General features: G+C 38.7%; 1 protein-coding gene and 1 pseudogene across 1 annotated transcript in view; both read left to right on the forward strand.

Moving 5' to 3' along the window:
* Window positions 1-24,741, forward strand: part of CYYR1 (cysteine and tyrosine rich 1) — a 100,579-nt gene that overhangs the window by 1,497 nt on the left and 74,341 nt on the right. The window contains exon 2 of the mRNA XM_029939097.1: window positions 4,248-4,350. Within this exon, the coding sequence (XP_029794957.1) occupies window positions 4,248-4,350 (103 nt within the window). The remainder of the gene's footprint in view (window positions 1-4,247; window positions 4,351-24,741) is intronic.
* Window positions 19,697-19,797, forward strand: LOC115293033 (annotated as a pseudogene).

A 24,741-nucleotide genomic window follows, 5' to 3' on the forward strand; every position in this document is an offset into this window, starting at 1 on the left:
TTAAAAGATATTTTATTGCAAAGAAAATGCTGACTTTCAAATGCAAAATTTTATAAAAGTGGGAAAAGAACTTATTTAATGAGGAGAAACTGCATTCTAATCTGTTTGCTTATTTCTTATACTTAAAGTATATTTTAGAATTTGTGAGGCTAAAAGAAACAAGTTATTAGATTTATATTAAAATCTTATTAGTTCATTAGAAGCAATAATTCTTTCCACCTCCTCTGTTTATCCAAAGAAAACAAAAATAAGAAAATAGAACACAACCTAACTCATCTTTACTTAAGCACACTGTAGAGCAACAACTTATTCTTTTATCTGTTTTATCCCCTGTGGTACACTGTAAGCTTCTAATGTGTGCACTTTTCCTTCCTTTTTTCTTGTTCCTCCCCAACCCCTACCCTGTGCTAGGTGCACAATCCCTAAGGTTCAAGACATCTGCAAAGCTGGCTGGCAACAAGTTTGGTTAGTTTAGAAAGTTTTTCTGCATTCATTTCTTCTCTCCTTAGGCATACCTCCCTTGTAAGCTAGAAAGTAACCACAAGCCAATAATACTAAAGTAACTTACTGTCTTTGATAAGAAATGTTTAGCTAATGTGTTCTTTGGTGTTAGCTCATGAACTCTTTGCTTCAGAAGTCCTTCTATGCTTGCCATATTTATTTACCCAGTATTTACTGAGTGAGGTATTTCGAGTGATATATAGGACAGAGGCCATGCTCTGAGTCTCATCTGGGAGATAAGGCAGGTCTACTATAGTGTATAAAAGGCTGTGTCATAAGTGCATTACAGTCATGTGCCAGAAGTGTTTGCAGGAGGGAACCTCACTGCTGGCTCAGGAGTCTAAGCCCATGACGATGATGTCCGTTTTGTTTGGCATAATATTCAGAGACTGGCAAAATACGTGGCCCATAAGAGGAGCCCAATAAACATTTGCTCAGAGACATTGAATTAAGGAGGAATTTTAGGAACTAGACTTTTGGTAGGGAAGCCTTGGACATACGGAAATGGAGGAGGGTATAATGTGACAAAGGCAAAAACCATGAGGTATATATTTGCAAAGATACAGAATTCATTTTGGTTGGAACTAAGAGATGTGGCTGGAAGCGAGGACTGGGGTAAGATGAGGAAACAATGCAGATAAAATAGTTGAGGCATGGCGTTCAATGAATCGTCAGCTTTAATGGGACCAAAACCTACGTAGATGCACCGCCCATACCCTGAATTATTTTCCCCCCACAGCAAATATATGAAATTCTTGCTCCATTAGATGAGGAGGTATGAGCAAAGTTTCTATGCCTAAAGCATCATGTTTTGCTTTGGAAAGAGACGCAATGAAATTTATGCCATTTTCTGACTCCCACTGTAGGCAACAAAGACAGGATTTGGCCAAGGTTTTACCTTCCCAGGCTCAGCCAGTGACTTCTGTCCCCTCCCTTTCCTTCCTCTCGTATCCTCAGCTGTAGCTTACAAGAGCCATTTCTGAGCATGTGCTTGCAGCCAGATGCTTTTCCTGTACTACACATTCCTTAAGGTGGGGCGAGGGTTGGAGAACTTGCTTCCAGATCATGCCTTTGATTAAAGTCACTGAAGAAAGTTTGGACTAGAATTTTCAAGAATATGAATTCGAATATTAAAAGTAGTGTCAATGATCTTCTGAAACTGGAATGTTCCATTCTTTACAAGTGAGAAAATGCTCTGGTATCTTCCAAATCTGATTTTCACAGAATTGCTCTCCAATAAACTGGAGAAAGCAAGTAACATAGAAGATTCGAGGTGTGGTTAAAACCTCAGTGTGAGAATGTTGTGACTGTGAATCTGTTTGCCATACTGTTATACTTGCCCTTTTCAGTTGTTTGATTCTGGGAAGTAGACAGGGGTGCTGGAAAATGCCATAAAAATAATGAACAATTTGTGACACAGTCTTGATGTTTGCTGCAGGTATAATCCAGCTTCTTGGCTACAAGACATTGGGCTTGGTTTCCTGTAACATTGGTACAAAATATTTTGATAACACCCTGTGCTTATAATAGTAGTAACTGCAATACAATAATAGTAATTGAACCTTTGATATTCATGGAGAGTTTAATAAGATGTCACTATCAAGGGCATCCTTCACAAGGCACTCCATGAAGCTACTTACATATGGGTCACCCTGCTCAGACAGAAAAACTGGGGACATCAGCTCTCCCACTATCCGAATAGCTTTAAAGAACATGAAGCAAAACATCCCTGTTAAGCCTCCTGAGACAACCAATCTAAATGTTTGAATTAACTAAGCAGCACTAAAAGTGAGAGCTATAGAAATTCACTGAGAAAATGATAAAATAAATAGCCTTAAAAAAGTGTGATGGACTCTGCAAAGAGCATATCCTGTCAATAGATCATTAGACTGTGTTTCTGTCTTCAAAGTGTAACAGTGGTTTTCAGGAGAGTTATGGAATCTTACAAAGGTAATTATTTCTTCCTCTCTTTTCTCCTTACCACACCTCAGAAGAAAACATTAAGGTGGTTAATTTATGAGGTAGAAGTAAATTCGAGGGGAAAATAGATGAGCGTTTTCACGTGTTCCACAAAGACCATGCATTATTGAAAAAAGTGAATGAACTTTGCTACTTTGGGATGACATTTGTTCATCACGATTCATCCTGGCAGGGAGGTCATTTAAAAACAAAATCTAAGGGGGCACCTGGGTGGCTCAGTCGGTTAAGCCTACGACTTTGGCCCAGGTCAGATCTCACATTCCTGGGTTCGAGCCCCGCGTCAGGCTCTGTGCTGACAGCTAGCTCAGAGCCTGGAGCCTGCTTCCGGTTCTGTGTCTCCTTCTCTCTCTGACCCTCCCCCTCTCATGCTCTGTCTCTCTCTGTATCAAAAATAAATAAAACATTAAAAAAAATCTAGGGGTGCCTGGGTGGCTCAGTTGGTTAAGCATCATGATATCACGGTGTGTGAGTTCGAGCCCCTCTTCAGACTCTGTGCTGACAGCTCAGAGCCTAGAGCCTGCTTCAGAGTCTGTGTCTCCTCCCTCTCTCTCTTTGTCTCTTTTTGCTCATGCTTTGTCTCTCTCCCTTTCAAAAATAAACATTAAAAAAAACATTTTAAAATCTAAATTTCCCTTTCTAGACAAATCCATCACCCGGATGCAGACATCATGTAACATCTTATAGTTTTTGGTTATGATTTGACAGGAAAGCAAAAGAGTTATATAATTTAGATAATAGTTGATATTACTGTTAGGGATTTGGTTGGAAAGGACTTCCTTTGTGACTCTTGAACATGAGACTTAAATTATCACACTGTACTTAATGTGTTTCTAATCATGTACCTCAAATTCACATATCCATTATAATTTATATCACTGATTATAATTTAATAATAATCTTAACTTGTTAAACATAAATCACTTAAGTGGTACAAAGAATCTGTAAAAGCTAGGGCAATTTTGATTCAACATTTGGGGTATAATTTTCCTTGCCAAAAACAATGGGGAAAAAAAAGACAATAATTTGGTTTTATAAGTTCCAACATGTCTTTTCTACTCACAAGGCACCTTACCCCCTTTACACAGTGCTGTTTCATAACTTGTTGATTGTTAAATCTGACAATAAATAAATTCTTAATTATTCACAAGATAGCTATCTATGGGAACGTCTTCCTACAACTAACTCATTATCTTCCAACCCAGTGGATTGACAGAATTGGCAGACTCATTGGTGTTAACCACATGTATGCAGACTGTCATTATAAAAGTAAAACAAAATGTACAGAAAGAGTAACATATAATCCATTGACGTAAAAATATACATTGTTTAAAAACTACCTCCAGTTGACTTTATACATGTCAATAACACATTCAATAAATTAATGTTAATTGAAAGTAGTACCCTCAAGTCAAGATTTTCTCATTCCAAACTTGTTAGAAGAAGTCTGTTGATAAATTGAATGACTGATTTGTCGGATCATTCATTCATTTCTCCTTTTGCTATCTCATTCAACAATGCTAACTACCAATTACGATGTTTGATGAAGGAAATTCCATAAAGAATGATCTTTGCCGCTTCTAGATTTATGTCCAATGGGGAAGGAAGACTAGTTTGGATGCTTATTCATGTTTTAGAATTCTGAAGACATAAAATGAATATTGAAATGCACTGAGGTGTGGCCGTTGACCGACTGAGATGTAGCATAGGGTACTCTCCGTGAAGCTGATGTCAGAGCTGTAAGAGACATGTGCGGTGTTGTTTTGCAGAGGACTGCCTCGCTCAGTGCGGCAAAGACTGCAGATCTTACTGCTGCGATGGGACCACGCCCTACTGTTGCTCCTACTACGCCTATATTGGGAATATCCTCTCGTGAGTACTGGTCAAGTTTGGCCGTACTGATGCTCTTCGCATTCCTCAATATGCTCTCACTAGGTACCAAGGTGTATAGGTAGGGGCAAGACATTTTAAGAGTGGTAATTTTTTTAAGTTTATTTATTTTGAGATGGGGAGAGGAGCAGAGAGAGAGGGAGAGAGGGAGAGAGAGAATCCCAAGCAGGCTCCGTGCTGTCCCATGAGATGCTACATGTGACCTGAGCAGAAATCACATTGTCGTAACGCTAGATCACATGAAATGCTAGACGTGACCCAATCTGAAATCAACTAACAGAGCCACACAGGTGTCCAAAGAGTGGTTGTTGACCTAAAGCCTTCACTGGCGATATTAAACACTCATCACTCTCTAAGGGGTTATATTATTTAACAAAATATGCAAAGTGATATGCAAATAAGCTGCTTTTATTAGAAGGCAGTTAAGTATCCTTTTACTTCTTAATTTGTGTTCTATAATAACAATGTTTTTCGTCGATGACATGCATATTACTGATCATTTTTTAACATTGTCAATTATATGGTTTTGTCTGCTGTGTTGAAGGATTTGTAAGTTAGAATCTGTCATTTAATTATGGCTAGCTTATTTTGCCATGTATTTGTCTATCTCATTCAGTAAATCTCAGGGAAAAGAGACATTATGAATCAATAACAGTTGAGATGTGACATGTCAATTTTCTACATAACGTAAATCAGACAACCTCAGAAAATAAGCTTAGACCCCGAGAAAGTCTAGGCATCAGCCCTGGAAAGTGGTAACCAAGCACAAGCACCAGAGAAACAAACACATGTAGAATGTGTTTAACGTCCATCCATCACAAACTGAGAATTGATTTTGGAGATGCCCCTGGGCAAAGGGAAATGGAGAAGCGGGAACTGCCTTTGGGGTTGTGTGTCTGAAAGGTTTGCAAATCTCTGTTCTTCTACATGGATCTTAAAGTCAAGAAATTGGACGATGAGAAATGTTAAGACCTTTTGCCATCAAGAATCACATGGGGCTTTCAAATAACAGCAAGGATCTAGTCTTTTAGGTTAGCTCCTCAGTTTTATTTTTCAAGTGACTATCAGGATGATTTGGGAGCTGTTCTGTTGTGGCTTAACTCCTGTCCTGTGAAGGCTTTGGTAGCAACAGGAAAGATTAGGCATGAGGGGAAATGTGCCTGGCTATTTTAGGGATCTGTCCATTGACATGGATTATAACTCATCCTCCATTCTTGAGGATAGAAAAGCTGGCACCACATACACTTTCTAAAATCAGAGTTGCGGCTGATAACAGAGATCATAACTGAATAAGGCCAAAAGTAATCATACTTCAGCATACTTTTGAAGTCTATTGTGGCTATAAGAAATGTCAGGCTGTAATAAAGATATTGATGAACGGAATTTAAGCATTCTTGAAATGCAAAATAAACACTAAATAAAATGTTTGTAATTTTCTCATGGAAGTCTTGCTGAAAAAGGGAGTAAGTCTCCTTTTTACATTAGAGATCAGTCAGACTGATACTTACAGGAATTAATAAGTGTTTCCCATATGTATATCACTTCTCAGTTTGAAGTAATTTAAAGTAAGGGCACCTGAGTGGCTCAGTCAGTTGTGCCTCCAACTCTGGTTCAGGTCATGGTCTCACCGTTTGTGAGTTTGAACCCTGCATAAGGCTCTGTGCTGACAGCTCAGAGCCTGGAGCCTGCTTGGGATTCTGTGTATTCCTCTCTCTCTGTCACGCTCGGTCTCTCTCTCTCTATAAAAATAAATAGACGCTCAAATTTTTTTCTTAATTTAAAGTAATTTAAAATACATTATTACTAAACTCCAATTTCATTTTCCAGTGGATTTCACATGCCAGCTGTTGGTGTTTCAGGCGGAGGTGTAGGTGGGTCCAGACAGTGGTATAGATTCGAGGAAACTGGCTTCAGAGTGATTCTGTGATTCTTTTGGTCCCCTGGCGCCGGGTCCATCCCCCAGTGTCCATGACTGTGCCTGTTGCATCTTTACTTCTGACCTCACAGTTACCTCCACCCTGATAAATATAGAGAGAAGAAAAAATTACTAAAATCAGAACTTAAAAATTTTAAATTTACAGATGTGCTTTGTACATTTTCTATTTGCATTCAGATTGACATTTTTATGGTACATAGCTTACCCTTGGCTAAAGTGAAGAATTAGTGGAACTTATCTATCTGTACTTGTCATGCCTCAAGAAAAGAATTGTGTTTTGAGTTGGGGGAGAATCAACACAGATGGCATTATATTTCAGGCAGTTATAACTGAATTCTCTGTTCAAAATAGAAGCCATTAAGTAAATCCTTTGGTAAACAATTCTCAGGAGAAAAAAAAAGAGAGAAACTTTAAAATGTTTTCCCCCACTGTATAAAGGAGAATACATTTTCAGGATTTCCAGTAATTGTTTAAGATTTGAAAAGAGTTCTTAACTCCACCCAAGGCTTTTTCTTTTTCTTTTTTTTTTTTTTAAGTTGGGAGGTGGTGGAGGGAGAGGAGATAGAAAACAAATCATTCCAAGAATGCTTACAAAAGTTCTTTCATGCACATGTTTTCAAATATTGCTATTTTGGAACTCATAAGCTACCTTCCTCTCTTCCAATCTGGGCAACATTCTTGCTAAAATCATTTTAATCATCTTAACAGAAAGTTAAATCTTTGTTGTTATTAGAAAAGTAATAAGGAAGAAAGCCGTAAACACAATGGAATGTTATGTATCTTAAATGACTAATTTTATAAATTGGTTATAACTTGGTTTCTATTTTTGTTTGTTTTTAAAATAGAAGCTATCTTGGCTCAGCTTGAAATGAACTAAAAAGAGTGCAAAGTACAATCTGGGTCATTCTAAGCTGTTCACAAATTGGTAAAGTAAGGTACACTCAATCCTCGCTGCTGAGGCCCCTCTAAAATAATCAGAAAGAGGTGTTTAGCCTTAACTCTGTTTACTTCAACTCTCCTTTCTGTTTTACCAATAATCCACTAAGACTCATTTTTAAAGAGATCACAATGGCTAACTTTCAGTTTACCTTTTAGTTGAAAAGTCTTACTTACCTTACTCAGGTCCCTCATTTTTAGACATTTTATATTCTAAATATGAGTTAATTTTACAAATAAATTCAGATTCTACACCCCCACATTTTTTTTCTTTTTTCAGTTAGGAATTTTTTAAAGTTTATTTATGTATTTTGGGAGAGAGAGAGAATGAGAGGGAGATAGTGAGAGCATGAGTGGGGTAGGGGCAGAGAGAGAAGGAGAGAATTCCAAACAAGTTGCACTGTCAGCAAACAGCCTGACAGGGCTCAAACTCACAAACTATGAGATCGTGACCTGAGCTGAAACCAAGAGTTGGACGCTTTACTGACTGAGCCACTCAGGCACCCCTTCAGTCAGGAATTTTTAATTGTACATGTGTCTCATGAAAAATTTTAAAAATTCAACCTTTACAATAGCATATCTACTTTTTAATTGAAGTATAGTTGGCATATAACATTATATTAGTTTCAGGTGTGCAACATACTGATTCGTGATTTGTATATATTGCAAAAGGATCACCACAATAAGCCTATTTTAAATAGCATTTTTATTTTTGATCATTATGGTCACACATACTAAGTTCAATATAGAAAAATAGTACCATTTTCTGGAATTTAAGAATGATTTCATAGAAGACAGCCTATACTATGTAATCAGTTATTTACAAATACATGTTGAGTGCCCATTAATTACCATGGCGGTACTGAGCTAGGTTCTGGGATCCAAAGATAAATGATATACCTTGACTTCTAGGATCTCACAATCTCACAAGAGAAGAAAGTGTAGAAAATTTAACTCTACTTCAACGAATTAATCTATGAAGTGTTATTGGGGGGCCAGGAGGAGAAAAATAGCTAACTCTGTGTGTGTGTGTGTGTGTGTGTGTTTAGCAAGAAGTGTTTAGGGAAAGTCTCATAAACATAAAATTGGATCAGCGTATTGAAGGATATTTACATAAATGGACAGTCGAGAAAAGGAGGTGCATTCCAGAGAGAAAGAGACTCATTTACAAAGGCAAAGGTATAAGAATGGAAATAGTTGGTTTGTGAAAACCCGTGTTATTCAATGTTGCTGAAGAAGGAAGGTTAAACTTTAAAGAGAACATGTAAATAAGAAGAAAGGACAAAAGATAGGCCCTTACTTTCTCATACTTTTATTGGTCATGCTTAACCAAACTGAAACAAAATAATTATTTTTTCTGGAAATAAGATAGCTAGTTTTATATAGAAATGACATATTCTTAGATACCATGATGACAAAGGACACAGGTGAGAAAGGTGACAACGGACATGATTTTATTTATTCCATAAAGAAAGGATTTGGAATAAACACTTTGAGACACACTATTTAGAGCAACTTATGATAGAATATGTGACCTTGGAATTATTTCTCCCTTTTTGAGATTTTTTTTTCATCACGAGGGTAACTACCTGAAGATTAAGAGTGTCACTGTGCTTGAAAATGAGAATTGGGTCAACTCAAGAAGTAGACAATTTCTCATCAAAATGATTCTCAAACATTTCATTCAGCCACTCTTGCCCATGAAAATTAAGCATCTGTGATGAATATGGAAAAGGGGTATTTCAATTTTTGCTGCTGATGAAGTTTAATTGACATCCCTGAGGGAAAGGACTCAGCATAAAAATGTGGTTTGTGGAGTACTCTTTAGCATTAGAAGAATTCAAGGGGATAGAGGCTGCACTTGAGTGGCTAATTACTGTTAGTAATGAAACAAAGTAAAAACTTTGCTGGAAATGAAAGGAAATTATGTGAGTAAAAAAAGAATTGTTCAATATTGAATATGAACCCAGTAATGCCTAGGTTGGACTTAGTGAGCCTGATAATGAGATCTAAAATTTAATCCTTTTATTCAGAAATAGATTTTGGCTTTTCTTTTTTTAAATTTTTTTAATGTTTATTTTGAGAGAGACAGACAGACAGACAGACAGAGCATGAACAAGGAAGGGGCAGAGAGAAAGGAAGACACAGAATATGAAGCAGGCTCCAGGCTGTCAGCACAAAGCCCGATGCGGGGCTTGAGCTCACAAACCGTCAGATCATGACCTGAGCTGAAGTCAGAAGCTTAACCTATTGAGCCACCCAGGCACCCCAGATTTTGGCTTTTCCAGTGTGCCTCTGTAAAATACAACTCAGTGGAGAGATTCCTCAGAGCACATCCAGCCAACAAAAAATTCCCATGGGGAAAATAAATCAAGAGGAAGAACTAATAATGGAGATCCTGGCGGGATTAAGTTTCTTTTCTCCTCAATGAAATGTGAAAGATGTATTGCCCACAGTTTTTGCAAAGACAGCTAATAAATATCACCACTGTGATTTTAGAACCATGTTATGCATGAAAGCAAAACTGAGTTAAAAGATAAAGGTTTCATATTTTCAAATGGCATTTGAAGTGTATGCTCATTAAATAGCAGAATGTTCTGAATAAAATACGTGGGCTCTTCAAATACTGACTGCGACATAAAGCATTTTGAAAGGTCCTTTGGTATTGGGAACATCATTTAAATTAATTAAAATAAAATATTCTTGGTACTTAGATATGAAAAAACAACTCTGAAAGGTGCTTACTGAGCAAATCAAAGTTGGTGGGGGGGTCTTACTTTTGATAATGACACAAAGAAAAATAATTAATGTAATGTTAAAACAAATATGAATTTGATTTCAAATGTAGTCACAAATTATGTTTGACATAAGAATAAAGTCAGTGTTTCTCAGAAGACAGTTCTATTTTATGGCTTATTTTATAAAAATGTTTATGCAATAAACATCTAGAAATCTAAAATTCTTCTCAGACAAATCTTATATTCTAGTTCATCATAATTGCCTTTGTAAATGGAGCTTAGATGTCAGAAACATAATTTGTTTCTAGAAAGAAATGGTTTCTAGAACATGTTCTCGGGAATTTGTATCTATAAATATGTGTACAGATATTCTGTATTCTATATCAGGTTCTGGGGGATACAGCCTCGAATCAAACATGGTTCTTGCCTTTGAATTGTTTATAAGTTACTGGGGAGCATAGACCTATAAAGAGATAGTTTCATCTACTGGGTAAAGTGCAAAATGCAGTGGAATTAAGGAGGAGAAGCTTCTAGTCCAATTCTAGGGTTCTAGGAAAGCTTCTTGAAGTGGAGTAATTCTAAGATTTACCTTGAAAAAAAGCAGTTGATAAAATTCATTGCTTACTTGGAGTTAAAGAAAAGATTTAACAAACTAAGAACACAAAGGAAAATCTCTTCACTTTATAAATATCCCCTCCCAAAAAAACCTTCAAAAAACAAAAAATCCCCTACATCAAACACCTGACTCAGTGGTACAATGTTATATATAACCTTTCCCATAAAGGCAACTGTAAGGCAAACTGGTATCTCAGGCTTCTACTTAGCATCCTGGTCATTGTGACTAACAAGGCAAGTTAAAAAGAGGTGATAAGAATTGGAGAAAAGAGAGCTAAATTGGTATTTATAAATGGTGTGATTGCTTGTACTTCCCAGACTATCAGGATGAATGAGAACTCACCAAGACTGCAGTATGTAAGCTCAGAGTGCAAACATTTGAGCATCCTTATATATCAGTAACTTTCGGACAATGTAATATGTATGTGTGTATGCAAATCTCATTTATAGCATCAAAAATGATGAAATACCTAGTAAGAGATCCAGTAATAACATATGGATGGCATTTAGCAAGTAATATAAATATATAAAAACTTTGACAGAAGAAAGAGAGACCTACAGAAATGAAGAGATCTATCAATTTTAGATGGGGATATTGTCAGGATATCAATATTGGCACATGCCTTTCTTCCTAAGCAATATGTAAATTCAGTGGAATTCTAATCAAAACCCACAAGACCGTTCTTTTTATTTTGAGTTTGACAGACTAGGTGTAACATTTACATGGGACAGCAAAGGGTGTAGTAAAAAAGATACGAAAAAGAACAAAGTGAGGAGACATCCCTTGCAGAAATCAAGATTTATTATAAAATTATAGTAAACACATTGTGTGATACTGGTTCACAGATACACTGATAGACTATAGAACTTACAAACATATATATATATATATATATATTATATATGTATATTATATATAATTTGACAGATAACAACCTTACAGACCAGTGGAGGTGGGCAGGTTATTTAATAAATGGTGCATTCACTATCCATATGGGTAAATATTAAGCTCGATCTCTCCGTCACACCACACTCCAAAATCTATTTCTATTGGATGAATTATATAAGTGCAAGAAGCAAACATTTACAGCTTTTAAAAAAGGGAGAGAATGACAGTATGGCATCGGGATAGGAAAGATTTTTAAAATAAAAGATAAAAAATGCAAATAAAACTACCAAAACTAAAAACCAATGAACCCTATACTCGTTAAGAAAGATTTTCATCTCCATGACTTACTTATTTTGTAACAGGCAGTTTGTGCCTCTTAATCTTAACCCTTAAACCACACGGGCAATGTTTGTGCACAAATCCAGTAAGAGAGCAGAGAAGAGGAAGGGCACTAAACTTTGGGAAGATGCTGGGAAATGAAATAGCATCTCACAGCCCTCAGGCTGGCAGCGCTCTGCAGTGTGACAGTACTGAGCCATGAGGGTCAAGGTGAATGGAGCTCACATCGTTGGTGAAAGACATCACCTGTTACCAGCACTCCGGGAGCAATTTGACCAAGTGCAGTAAAAACAAAAATGAGCATACTTTGGGGTTTAGCAATTTCCCTCCCACGTATATTCCCTACAAATTTCCCAAATATGCAACAGGTGATATTTATAATATTGGCAGACATGTTAAACTACCAAACATCGGAAGCAACCCAAATTTCCATCAGAAGAAAATGGATAGAGTATATTTATACAATGGAACGGGATACAGAAATTACACTAAATCCGTGCATGTTGCGGCACCTGGGTGGTTCACTAGGTTAAACGTCTGACTCTTGGTTTAGGCTTAGGTCATGATCTAAGAGTTTCATGAGTTTGAGCTCTGTGTGGAGCTCTGTGCAAGCCTTCTTGGCATTCTCTGTCTCCCTCTTTCTCTCTCTCTCTGCCTCTCCCCCGCACATGCTGTCTCTGTCTCTTTCAAAAATAAATAAATAAACTTTTAAAAAATCTGTGCATGTTAATGTGTCATTATACTAAATCTCAAAACTCGTAATGCTCTGTGAAAAAGATCTAACAGAAACAGACTGTGCAAAACATGATACTATTTGTGTCAAGTTAAACACATAAAATAATTCTGTACATCACTTAGGAAACATGGGCATGAGGTAAATGTGTGAATGTCTGAGGGAGCGAAGGGTGTACATGGATTTGAGGATTTCCCAGGACTGAAGGGTTTCCCAGAATGCAGAATTTTCAGTCCCACAACGGGGACAGTCCTTGGCAAACTGGGACAAGTTGGTCACCTAAGGAGAAGAACACGGAAGGGAGCCTTCAACTCTAGCTATTTTATTACTAAAAATATTAAACAACTGAAGCAAATGTAAATTAACATGGGGAGTGTGCCAGTGCTTTATGTGATTACCCATAATTTTTGTATATTTGAAAATATTTAATTAAAAAAGGAAGGAGTGGAAGTCTGATAATGGCTTTAATGGAATCATCTGCATGCCTCTGATTCTGAGACCTGTTCCGTCGTGTGGATTTTCCAACACCACTGAGCAATTAACTCACTTCTGATACTATGTGGAGAGAGCATCGGATCCCACAAGGGAAGGCTTCCATCCTACAAGACCCCTTTCCACTTCAGCCATCAATGGCAAATACAATCGGTCTCCTGTGTTTCTGACCAACCAGGTTGGGGGTCCTCACAACCCCCTCCTTGGATTTGATGAATTTGTTGGAGTGGCTCACAGAACCCAGAGAAACATTCTACTGGATTATAAAAAGATCTAACTCAGGAACAGCGCAATGGAAGTGATGCACAGGGCAAGGTCTGGCCCCCTAGCAATCTATTCTCCCCAAATCTCTGTGTGTTCACCAACCAGGAAGCTTTTCAAACTCTGCCCTTTGGGGGTTTTATAGACGCTTCATTCCATAGGCATGATTGAACTCAGTCTGCAGCCCCACTCTTCTCCCCAGAGGTTGGTGGATGGGACTGAAATTTCTAAATCTCTTATCACCTGGTTGGTTGCCCTGGCAACCAGCCCCCATCCTCAGGTGCTCTCCAGAAGTCACCTCATTAATGTAACAAAAGACATCTTTAGGAAATTTCAAGGATTTTAGGTGCTCTGTGCTAGAAATAGAATGAGGACCAAATATATCTCCTTATTATAAGTCTCAACAGCACCTTGTTATCATGCAGATTCTGGATTGGTAGGTGTGGGGTAAGCCCTGAAATTCTGCAATTTTGACTAAACCTCCCAGGGAAGGTCAACACAGTCCATCCTCTAAGCACACTTGGGTAGAGGAGGCTGGTGCAATTTGACAACTTCTTATCCTATGGAATGAAATGAATGAAATGGTAAGAGATTAGTACTGGAGGACCGTTGGAATGCTGGGCTAGTGATTGGGGCTAAAAGAAAGAACAAGTCCAAATTTAATTATGGAGCTTTCGCTTTGGATGATTGGATAGATGGTGTGCTGTAACTAATAGGAAATATTCAAGAAGGATCACAGAGAGGGATTAATTCCATTTTTAATATGTTGAGTGACGGAGGAGTAGGGGACCAGTGGTAATATGTTTTATAGCCTATAGGCTGAATTCAGTGGGCCTTCAAATGGTGAAACGTACTAATCTGAACTCAGTGGGAAGCCTGGAGCATTCACAGATAGAATTGAGAGGACCAAGCCTAGAGGTGCTGTTTGAAAAGGTGTAGAGAGATGTGCCTGAAAGAGAACAGCAAGCCAACCATACAGCCCCAAGGAGATTCGGAAATACACTGTGATTTCTTCCCTTTCTGTATTTAATCAGTCTTTAGGAAAGTGTTCTTCATCTATTTTAGCCTCCCTTGAAGTCTTTTCTGTCCCTTCAGTATTTCTTCACCTCTGTGAAAATCAATCTGCTCTTCACTAATCAGCCTGAATATACCTCCTGTGGTGGGGACAGTGAATGCCTTTATTTTCTTCTCTGTGCTTTTTGTGTTTTATCACCTAAAAGGTAGGACTCATGGTATTTCAGTTTATTCTGCATTGAAAAATGTTGCCATAACAAAGCAATTTATGTGACAACCCATCTGTATCTACTAGGATCCTGCCCAAACCAAATCCACTCAATGTGGTCATATGTCCCAGGTTTTAATGGCTACCTTAATTAGACAGAAATCCGAGTTTGGTAGTATAAGAAACTGTGATTGATGGTGGCAAGCATTATTAGAATGAAAGGAATTACCATTTATTTTAATGTGCTCTCTGCTCCAAATGTGTTCTCTGTTCCACATGCTTAAAAATATAATAGTTTCTTAATCTTCAGAAGAGCCCTCATGACCTACGTAGTATTATTTTTGTCTGTACAGATGAGAAAGTTAAGGCTCAGAGCTAGGTAATTGGTCTAATTTTATACAGCTCCCATGTAATGAGCTGGCACTCAAAACTGTGTATTGTTTGACCTCTTTCTGCCACTCACCGCTGGCTCCTGAAAATCTGAAGATTCCAAAGAGGATGATTAGAAACTATTCATTGTTGGAAGACCTTATGAAAACCCAAACACCATATTTTGGGGGGAGCCCTTTTATACTTCTAACATCTGGATTAAATCCCCTCCTTTATGGTGCCATAACATTATCCTTTCCCTACTCTATTATTATTTATCACTTTGCTCAGGTCCCTAAATTTTCTTTCTGTCCTTACATAATCTAGACCCTGAGAGGGAAAGAAGCCAATGTGACAATTTACTATTGAAGTTAGAGGGCGGAAGCAACTGAATGGTCCATAATGGACTGGTTTTTTTTTTAAGTTTTTATTTATTTTTGAGAGAGAGACAGAGAAAGTGGGGCAGAGGCAGAGAGAGGGAGCAAGAGTAAGCGCACCTGTGTGAGAAAGAGAGAATCCCAAGCAGGCTCCATGCTGACAGGAAGGAACCCGACATGGGGCTCAAACCCAAGAACCGTGAGATCATGACCTGAGTTGAAAGCAAGAGTCTGCTGTCTAACTGACCAAGCCACCCAGGCACCCCCATAATGGACTGTTTAAATGCAGGTCAGTCCTCCATGTGCTCATGAAGAACCGGATACATTGTGGGTTGTACATTAATATGCGTCACCTGGATACATGTTTGCTTAAACAAAACAAATGTGAAGATGCCATTGATTCCAGAGAATTAATTTTCCTGAGAATTTTACAGTAATTGGGGGTCATTCATGTCATAGTCTCTGTGTAGCCACTCCTCAGTTTCTAGTCACACTGTTTAGGATAAATTTTAATCAGATGGTAGGGATCAGACTTTGAAGACTGATTTGATTATGAGGATTGAACAGCTCGTCACGTCTCCGGAGTGAATGTGCTCCTTCCAGTAAACCAGCCCGTGATTACTAAGGGAACCGCCTCCTTGCAATTCTATTCACTTGCATAATTTGGGGAGATAAAATATTTGCTGAAAAGTTTGAGGGAAGGATTAGGCACATTCAGTGCTTTTTACAGGATTATACTGGGAGAATCATGGTAGGCAGCTCTGGGTCAGAACCCATGTCTTTCAGCTGTCTCCCAACTACAGAATGTTAGGAGGAACACGCCTATCACTAATGGAGATTTCAGAGGGCAGTGATAACTTCATAAAGTGTAATAGGATTCCATCTGAAAGTGCCACGGGTGAAAGCCTAAGCTGTGTAACCCATAGCAACTCAGAAACAAAGGGAATTTGTGGAGTTGGTATCAATTTTTTAAATTTTTTAATTAAAAAATTTTTAATGTTTATTTATTTTTGAGAGAGAGAGACAGAGCAGGGTGGTAGAGGAGCAGAGAGAGAGGGAGACACGAATCCAAAGCAGGCTCCAGGCTCTGAGCTGTCAGCACAGACCCCAACGCGGGACTAGAACCCATGAACCATGAGATTATGACCTGAGCCAAAGTCAGATGCTCAATTGACTGAGCCTCTCAGGTGCCCCCATATTCATTTTTAAGGAAAGAAGAAGAAACATCTGACAGGTAACAAGAATGCTTTTTTTGGTGGGGGGGGGCGGCGCCTGGGTGGCTCAGTCGGTTAAGCATCCGGCTTCAGCTCAGGTCATGATCTCACAGTCTGTGGGTTCGAGCCCCGCACTGGGCTCTGTGCTGACTGCTCAGAGCCTGGAGCCTGCCTCAGATTCTGTGTCTCCCTCTCTCTCTGACCCTCCCCTGCTCGCGCTATCTCTCTCTGTCTCTCAAAAATAAATAAATCACATAAAAAAGAATTTAAAAAAAAAGAATGCTTTTTTTATGCCCCTGCACCAATCTGCCAAAATTAGAAAAAAACATGACAAATGACATTAAATATATTCTGTATGAATTCACGCTGTTAAAATGGTGGGCAGAGCCATATCTCCCTGAGTTGCATTTTGCAAAAACAAGTAATCACCTGCAGAACGTTGACGCAACGTTCTTTCTCTGCAAACACCAGAAGTAATATAAGATCAACTTCCAAAATATTACACATAGAGAAATACTTGAATTTAAATTTATCAAGTGAATGGTAAAAACTCTACTTGACAATTGCAATTCTAAGCAATACCCATCCTTACATTAAGTAAATAGATCTCTTTGCCCTTGCCAGGTGGAATTCAACAGAAAACAATTCTTTGTGATTCTCTTATGAACTAATAGTAGTCTTAGTAATAGGAAGTTGTAGAAGAAAGACCAAGAATGTTTGGATTCATAAAAAATGAATTTGAATTTTTCTCTGTCTTATGGTGTGTAAGCTTTATTCTCCTAATGTCACTGAGCCTCAGTTTATTAATTTGCAAAAATGGAACAGTAGTAACAATTTGTCTACCTCTCAGAATTTGGCTAACGGATGTATTTGTTCATTAAAAGCATTTAGAAAGGGGCACCTGGGTAGCTTAGTCAGTTGAGCGTCGGACTTGGGCTCAGGTCATGATCGCGTGGTTTGTGAGTTGAATCCCCGCATCAGACTCTCTGCTGTCAGCATGGAGCCTGCTTCAGATCCTCTGTCCTCTCTCTCTCTGCCCCTCCCCCACTTGCTCTCTCTCTCTCTCTCTCAAACTAAATAAATAAACTTAAAAAAAAGCATTAGAAGAACTTTGCACATTTTCCTGTCATTAATGAAAACTTTGGGCTTTGCAAATCTCTGGAGTTTAGAAGACAGGAAACAAATGGGAAGTGAAGTGACTACTCCAGGGTCACTCAGAGAAACCCATGACTGATCCGCAGAGTAAGCCCCACTTTGGGTGTAAGACCCTCCCTTGTCCTCCAGGCCAATACGTGGGCTTCTCTCCTTAGGGGGGCACCCTCAGCCTTGAATGAAATATACGACCTTTTTAATCAAAAGAGATTACCACCTAATAACTGCAAAATCTGCTCACTAGATATGGTGTTCCGCCACCTAGTAATTGCTAAAAGCATAATGCAGCCCAGAAAGTCATGTGCATAAAATAGACAAACCCTCCATGTTGCCCTAGACTGACTTTTGAATCAGAGAAGCCAACTCAAAAATGTGGTAAGGAAGTCTAAGTAAAAAAATCTATAAACCAGATTTATTAAAAAATCACACATGTAATAGCACATATCAGGGAGGGGGGTAATGATTTGCTTTACTAAATGATTCATTATAAAGTTCCAGTTAATTCTCCTTTCAAAACTGATTTTACTCACAACTTTCCAGAAATGTATATTGTACCTAAGGCTGGTTCATCTCCATTGATGATATGTTAGTGATTAATACACAAAACCATGTTCTAACTGCTGGCCATATAGGGGCACCTGAGTGGCTCAGTCGGTTGAGCATCCTACTTTGGCTCAGGTCATGATTTCACGGTTTGTGGGTTCGAGCCCCACATCAGGCTCTGTGCTGATGGCTCAGAAACTTGAGCCTGCTTCAGATTCTCTGTGTCTCTCTTTGCCCCTCCCCTGCTTGTGCTCGCTCTTTCTCTGTCTCTCTCGCTCTTTCTCTGTCAAAAATAAATAAACATTAACTGCTGACCAAGAGAGTGACCACAGTACTCTATAGATTTGAGTATGCTTTTCCATGTAAGTTTAGAAATGCTGTGATTAGTCTTTTAACAAAATAGCAAAAAGAAATAAGCATTAACTGCTGACCTTTCAACAGAGTGATCACAGTACCCTTTCGAGTGTGACTTTGCATGTAAAAGTTTAGAAATGCCCTGATTAGGCATTTAAAAAATGTCTTAATCAGCAGTTTTCTTAATGTAAGTTAGTGCCTAAAAGACAAAAATTAAAAAGGCGATGACTTGCCTCTGATGATACTGTACACAAGCTACATTTGCCACATCGCCAGATCGAAAATATTTTCAGTGGTAGCGAATAAACACAGATGGCAGGCTGAATACAAAGTCATTGATCACAAGGAGCAAGGATCAGCTGAGGTCTGTCAGCTCGGAAATGAACTCCCGTTTACTCAGTGTCTTGGCTTTACGCAGCCCGCGTCTTGCACTTGCTATGCATTTTGCTGCGTGTTTGTGATAAAATCATTCTTGTCTCATTACCTTTCATTGCAAAGATCGGCTCCGGTTCTGGGGGAGATAAAGTATGCTCCACTCTCTGCCTCCCACTGAATGCAGCTCTAGAATCTGGGTGGGATGCCTGAAGAGCCATTTCAGGTATACGGAGAGTAAATAGTAGCAAGCGGATTGGGGGACAAGACCGTAATTCAAAGTACTACCTTACTAGCCATGAGTTTACCAGGTTGTTTCCCCTCTGTTTACCTCCCTCTAGACTAAACACAGCCCAAAACACATAAGTAGCCTACATGGACAGACAGAGATCTCTCCAGCTAAGAAAGCAAGGGCTCTACATGCTTAAAGACAGTGGGAAAAATACCCTGGTGTTTTTTTCTCTTCTCTGATCTCTGGTGTTGCTCCCAAGTGACCTCTTGGTGCCTGCAGCAGTGGGGGGTTAACAGCAGCCTCAGGACATGGCAGGAGCCTAACATTCTGAGAATGGGGAGTCTTCCTTTCTGATCAGAGTGATGGGATACCAGGAGGATGGAGTGAATCCCCACTGCTTTTCTTCTGTCTTTGTCCTCCATGGGGTCCACCCTGGCTATGAGCCCATTTGTAGAAGCACAAAAAGGACAAAGTAAATAAAGCCCATTTTCTGACCAGGGAACTCCAAGTGTTGCCCCAGGGAACCAGAAAATACCAGTGAGAGATCTTTATGCTTGCTTTGGCTGCACATATACTAGAACTGGAACTATACAGAGAAGATTAGCAAGGTCCTGCATAGGATGACATGCAAATTTGTGAAGCAGTCCATATATATTTGTTAAATGCATGGATCCAAACCTAAACGGTATACACAGAACTTGAGAGCTGAACACAGGCTAGGCAGCTATTCCATTCCCAGATTGGCAACTGGGGGTGGGGGTGGGGGGTGCCCATGGCTCAGATCCAAACCTGACTGCGAAGGCTCTGGAAATGCAACTCACGTTAAAACCACAGCCAGCGGTCTGACTGAAGCTTGTGGTTTAAATTGAACCTGAATGGTCGGCTGCTGAAACAAAAATCTCAGAATTCTCCATACACTTAAACAACACCCAAAACCTCATGATGTAGTACTCAAAGTCCAGGATACAATGCAAAAGCACCCAGCATACAAAAAAAAAAAAAAAACAAGAAATCTTTTTTTTTTTAATTATTTATTTTTGAGAGAGAGACAGTGTGAGCAGGGGAGGGGCAGAGAAAGAAAGGGGGACACAGAATCTGGAGCAGGCTCCAAGCTGTCAGTACAGAGCCCAACGTGGGGCTCAAACCCACAACCATGAGATCATGACCTGAGCTGAAGTCGGATGCTTAACTTACTGAGCCACTCAGGCACCCCAAAAACAAAGAATCTTAATTCAAAAGGCAAACAGAACAGTCAAGCAACAGAGATGTTGGAATTATCTGTCAACTTCTAAAGCAGCTGTTATGAAAATGACCCAAAAAATAAGGGCAAACACTACCTGAAATTCACAAGAAGACCAAACAGAAAAAAGAAGGAAATATGAAAAATAAAATGGTAATTTCAGAACAAAAAAATTTAGTAGCTAAGGTTTAAAAAACTGGATGGGCTCAGTAGCAGAATAAGGAATGAGTGAACTTGGGGACAGAGCAGTAAAAATTAATCTGAACAACATAGAGAAAAAATATTAGATGAAGGAAGAGAAGGAAGAGGAAAGAACAGAGTCTCAGGGAAAAGTCTAGTATTGATGTCACAGAGTCGGAGAAAAGTGGACTAGAATGCTTAAACTTGCCAAGTTTGGTGAAAGAAAGAAACTACATACTGAAGAAATTCAGTGAACTCCCAAGAGGATAAATTTAAAGAAATCCATGCCAGACACAACCTTATCAAACTACTGAGAACTAAAGAAAAAATCTTGAAAGCAGCTAAAAAATAAGCAACAAATGACCTATGACCTCCGGAGGAGCTATGATTTGAACAAGTCCACATTTGCATTAGAAACCACGGAGGATAGAGAGGTGGTGCATGATTTATTTTACAGAAGAACAAATGATGATTCCACACTTCCATAACTAGCAAAAATATCCTTCAGGAATAAAAGTGAAATAAAGCTATTTTCAGATTTTTTAAAGTCTATTTATTTATTTTGAGAGAGAGAGAGGTGGGGGAGGCAGGGAGGAGCAGAGAGAAAAAGAGACACAGAGTTTGAAACAGGCTCCAGGCTCAGAGCCTGATGCGGGGTAAGAATCCACGAACCACGAGATCATATGAGCTGAAGTTCAACACTTAACCAACTGAGCCACCCAGGTGCCCCAAGACATTTTCAGATTTAGAAAAACTAAAAAAATATTTAGCAAGCAGACCTGACGCAAAAGGATTGCTAATGAAGTTCTTCAGAAAGAAGGCAAATGATGCCAGAAGGAAACCTGCAATATCAAAAAGGAGAGTATAAAATTGGCATATATTTGGGTAAATATCATAGTGTAATTTTCCCCCTTTGAGTTCTTAACAATATGTTAGACTGTTGGATGTAGAAGCATATAAATTGTAAGTCAGTGTTTTCAGTGGAGGGAGAGGCCATACACAACATACCCATAGCATAAAGCAGAGAGATTAAGACAGTGAGGTTCTATCTTCCAACTAAAGTATAAAAGTGATTCTCAGTAATAATGAAAAATATGTTTTAGAATCCTGAGAGCATCCACTAATAAAAAAAATTTTAATGAAAAAATAAATAAACTAAAATAAAAGAACAAACCCCAAACCCATAGTGCAATATAGTTAAAAGAAGGCAGAGAAAAGGGGAATTGGAATAAAAAAAAAAACAAAAAAACAAATAGAACATAAATGATAAACCCAGTGTATCAATAATTACATTAGTGGTCAAAACACATCAACTGAAGGACAGAGAATGGATTTTTTTTTAACTGACAGAAATTTATCCTGTGTGCAGGATATGTCAACTAGAGGGAGAAAGGTAGGACAGAAGAATGGGAGGAGGGAAAAATGGGGAGATGTTGGTCAAGGGGTACAAAGTTTGTTATGCAAGATGAATCAAGTCCTGGAGATCTGTAACAATGTGACTATAGTTAGCAATACTCTGTTGTGTAATTGAAATGTGCTAAAGGCATAGATCTTACATTTTTCTCAACACACACACACACACAAGAAAAAGGTAACTGGAAAAGGTTATGTTATTACCTTGATTATTATGATTATTTTACAACATATGAAAATATTGAATAATTAAGTTATATACCTTAAATATGTCGGGGCCGCCAAGTTTTCTGTCTGCCTCAGGCAAGGATTATCACTCCGTTGAGCGAGCCAGTAAACAAGATTTGCATCTGGAGGCTGGAGATTGCCATTTCCTGGTCAAAATAACTGGCGACTGTCTTGCTGAGCTAGATGTGAGTGGCCAAGGCGCACAAAAGATCAAAACCGTATTCAGTGTTAGTTCTCCATCCCCCAAGATTGCTGAGGCAAAATTGGGGCGCTTCTTTGATATGCATTCGACTCTGTAACCTGCCTAGGTCAGCTTGCCTTGTCTTCCCCCCCTGAAGACTATATAAAGAACAGTTCTTTGAATAAAGGCTCTCTTTCGCCTGATCGGAGAACCGTGAGTTCTGTCTTTACTCTCTGCGTCTCCCTCTCCTGCCCCCTTTTTCTCTCCCTCCCTCAGGAGAAGGACCCGCGACGACTCTCCGCCCTGCCGGTACTGGTATGGGTTACGACAATTGGTGCCTCAACGCGGGGCTCAGTGAAGCAACGCGACCCTGAGGTCGGGTTACGACATAAATATACACAATTTTAAAATTAATTATACTTCAATAAAGCTGAGGAGGGGAAAAATGAGCTATCAAGTCATGAAAAGAAAAAAAAAGTGAAAGGATAGAAAAATATATACCGTGCAAACATTAACCAAAAGAAAGCTCGTGTGGCTACATTAGTATAAAATACAGTAAAGTCCAGAGCAGGAAGTATTGGCAGAGATTAAAAACGATATCTCATAGTGAGGAAAGGGTCGATCAGTCCAGAAGACACAACAATCAAAAAGAGAAAGTCAAACTGTTGGTGTTTGGTTTCTATAAACAGCAAATAAACTAATTTTTTGTTGTTGAAGCACATCTTAGTTAGAGAGCACAATATGTGTCTCTTAACTTACATACAGGGTTAGATGAAATTATTTGCATTTTCTCTTTGTTTTTCTTTTTTTAATTAATAGTCATATTGGCAAATTGCAGATAATACCATGGAAACTTAGATTTACTGTATTCTAATTCTAAACCAATCCAAAAGTTGGCAATTCTTGGGGCACCTGGGTGGCCCAGTCGGTTAGGCATCCGACTTCAGCCCAGGTCATGATCACATGGTCTGTGTGTTCGAGTCCGAATTGGGCTCTGTGATGACAGCTGGGAGCCTGGAGCCTGCTTTGGATTCTGTGCCTCCCTCTCTCTCTGACCCTACCCCACTCACTCTCTGTCTCAAAAATAAACATTAAAAAATTTTTTTAACTTGGCAATTCCTGGCATTTTTATGTGTAAACACTCCAACTAGGAAATGAGATATTTAAGGAGGTGGCCAACACATGCAGTACACCAAAAACCAGTTGCTGTGATGGTAAACATGCTAATTTAACGGTACTGGATGCAGGGACACCTGGGTGGCTCAGTCAGTTAAGCGTAAGACTTCAGCTCAGGTCATGATCTCATGGTTCGTGAGTTCAAACCCCACATCGGGCTCTGTGCTGACAGCTCAGAGCCTGGAGTGTGCTTCGGATTCTGTGTCTCCCTGTCTCTCTGCCCCTCCCCAGCTCATGCTCTGTGTGTGTGTGTGCATGTGTGTGTGTGTGTGTGTGTGTGTGTGTGTCTCAAAAATGAACATTAAAAGAAGAAAGAAAAAACAATGCACCATACAGAGCGTGTGCCATGTAGGTGATGTGGGAAGAAGGTAAAGACATAAGCAACAGAAAAAAAAAAAAGAGTATCGATAATTAAATTTTGTAGTAAAAGTGACTGTAACAATTAGTTTAAACTTAGGCTTATTAAGAGAAATATATTACTTAATGAAATGTAGAAGAGAATTTTGGAAGGGAAAAGAATATAATATTAAAACCAATAATATAATCAGGGACAGGCATTCCCAACTGTGTTCATACATTTTAAAAAATTCATTAAAGTATTTAAAAAATGATCTTGGCTTTTGTCTCCTAATCTAAATATTTATGAGAAAGGAGAGCTCACCAAGAACTGCAAGACCCCAAAATTCATTCCTTTCCTGGTGTAAGAACAAAGTAGTTCATGAGGGAAAAGAGCTTATCCTGAAATGATTTATCCAAAACCAGTAAAATCTGTTCTGCTTTTCAGATTATGCTGTTAGGAAGAGTAACCCCCAGGTATTTCAATTAATCCATGGTATGATTTAAAGATCTGCACAACTTTGTAGGGTTTTTTTCCTGTTCTGCATCATTTATTTCAAATAAAGCTTTTAAGCCTATGTTAGCATACAAGAAACAAAAATGTATTTATCTATTTTTTAAATCACAACCAAGCTTTTAAATGTCTTGCAGTTGTAAATACCAGACATTAATTATGTCTGTTCATAGGAAGGTAGAGATTTCACAGCTTTTACATTGGTTTACTTATTTTTAATTTTTTAATGTTTCTTTGTTTATGAGAGACAGAGAGAGACAGAGCCTGACAAGGGGAGGGGCAGAGAGAGAGGGAGACACAGAATCGGAAGCAGGCTCCAGTCTCTGAGCTG

Source organism: Suricata suricatta, chromosome 5 (assembly GCF_006229205.1).
Source record: "Suricata suricatta isolate VVHF042 chromosome 5, meerkat_22Aug2017_6uvM2_HiC, whole genome shotgun sequence".
NCBI lineage: Eukaryota > Metazoa > Chordata > Mammalia > Carnivora > Herpestidae > Suricata > Suricata suricatta.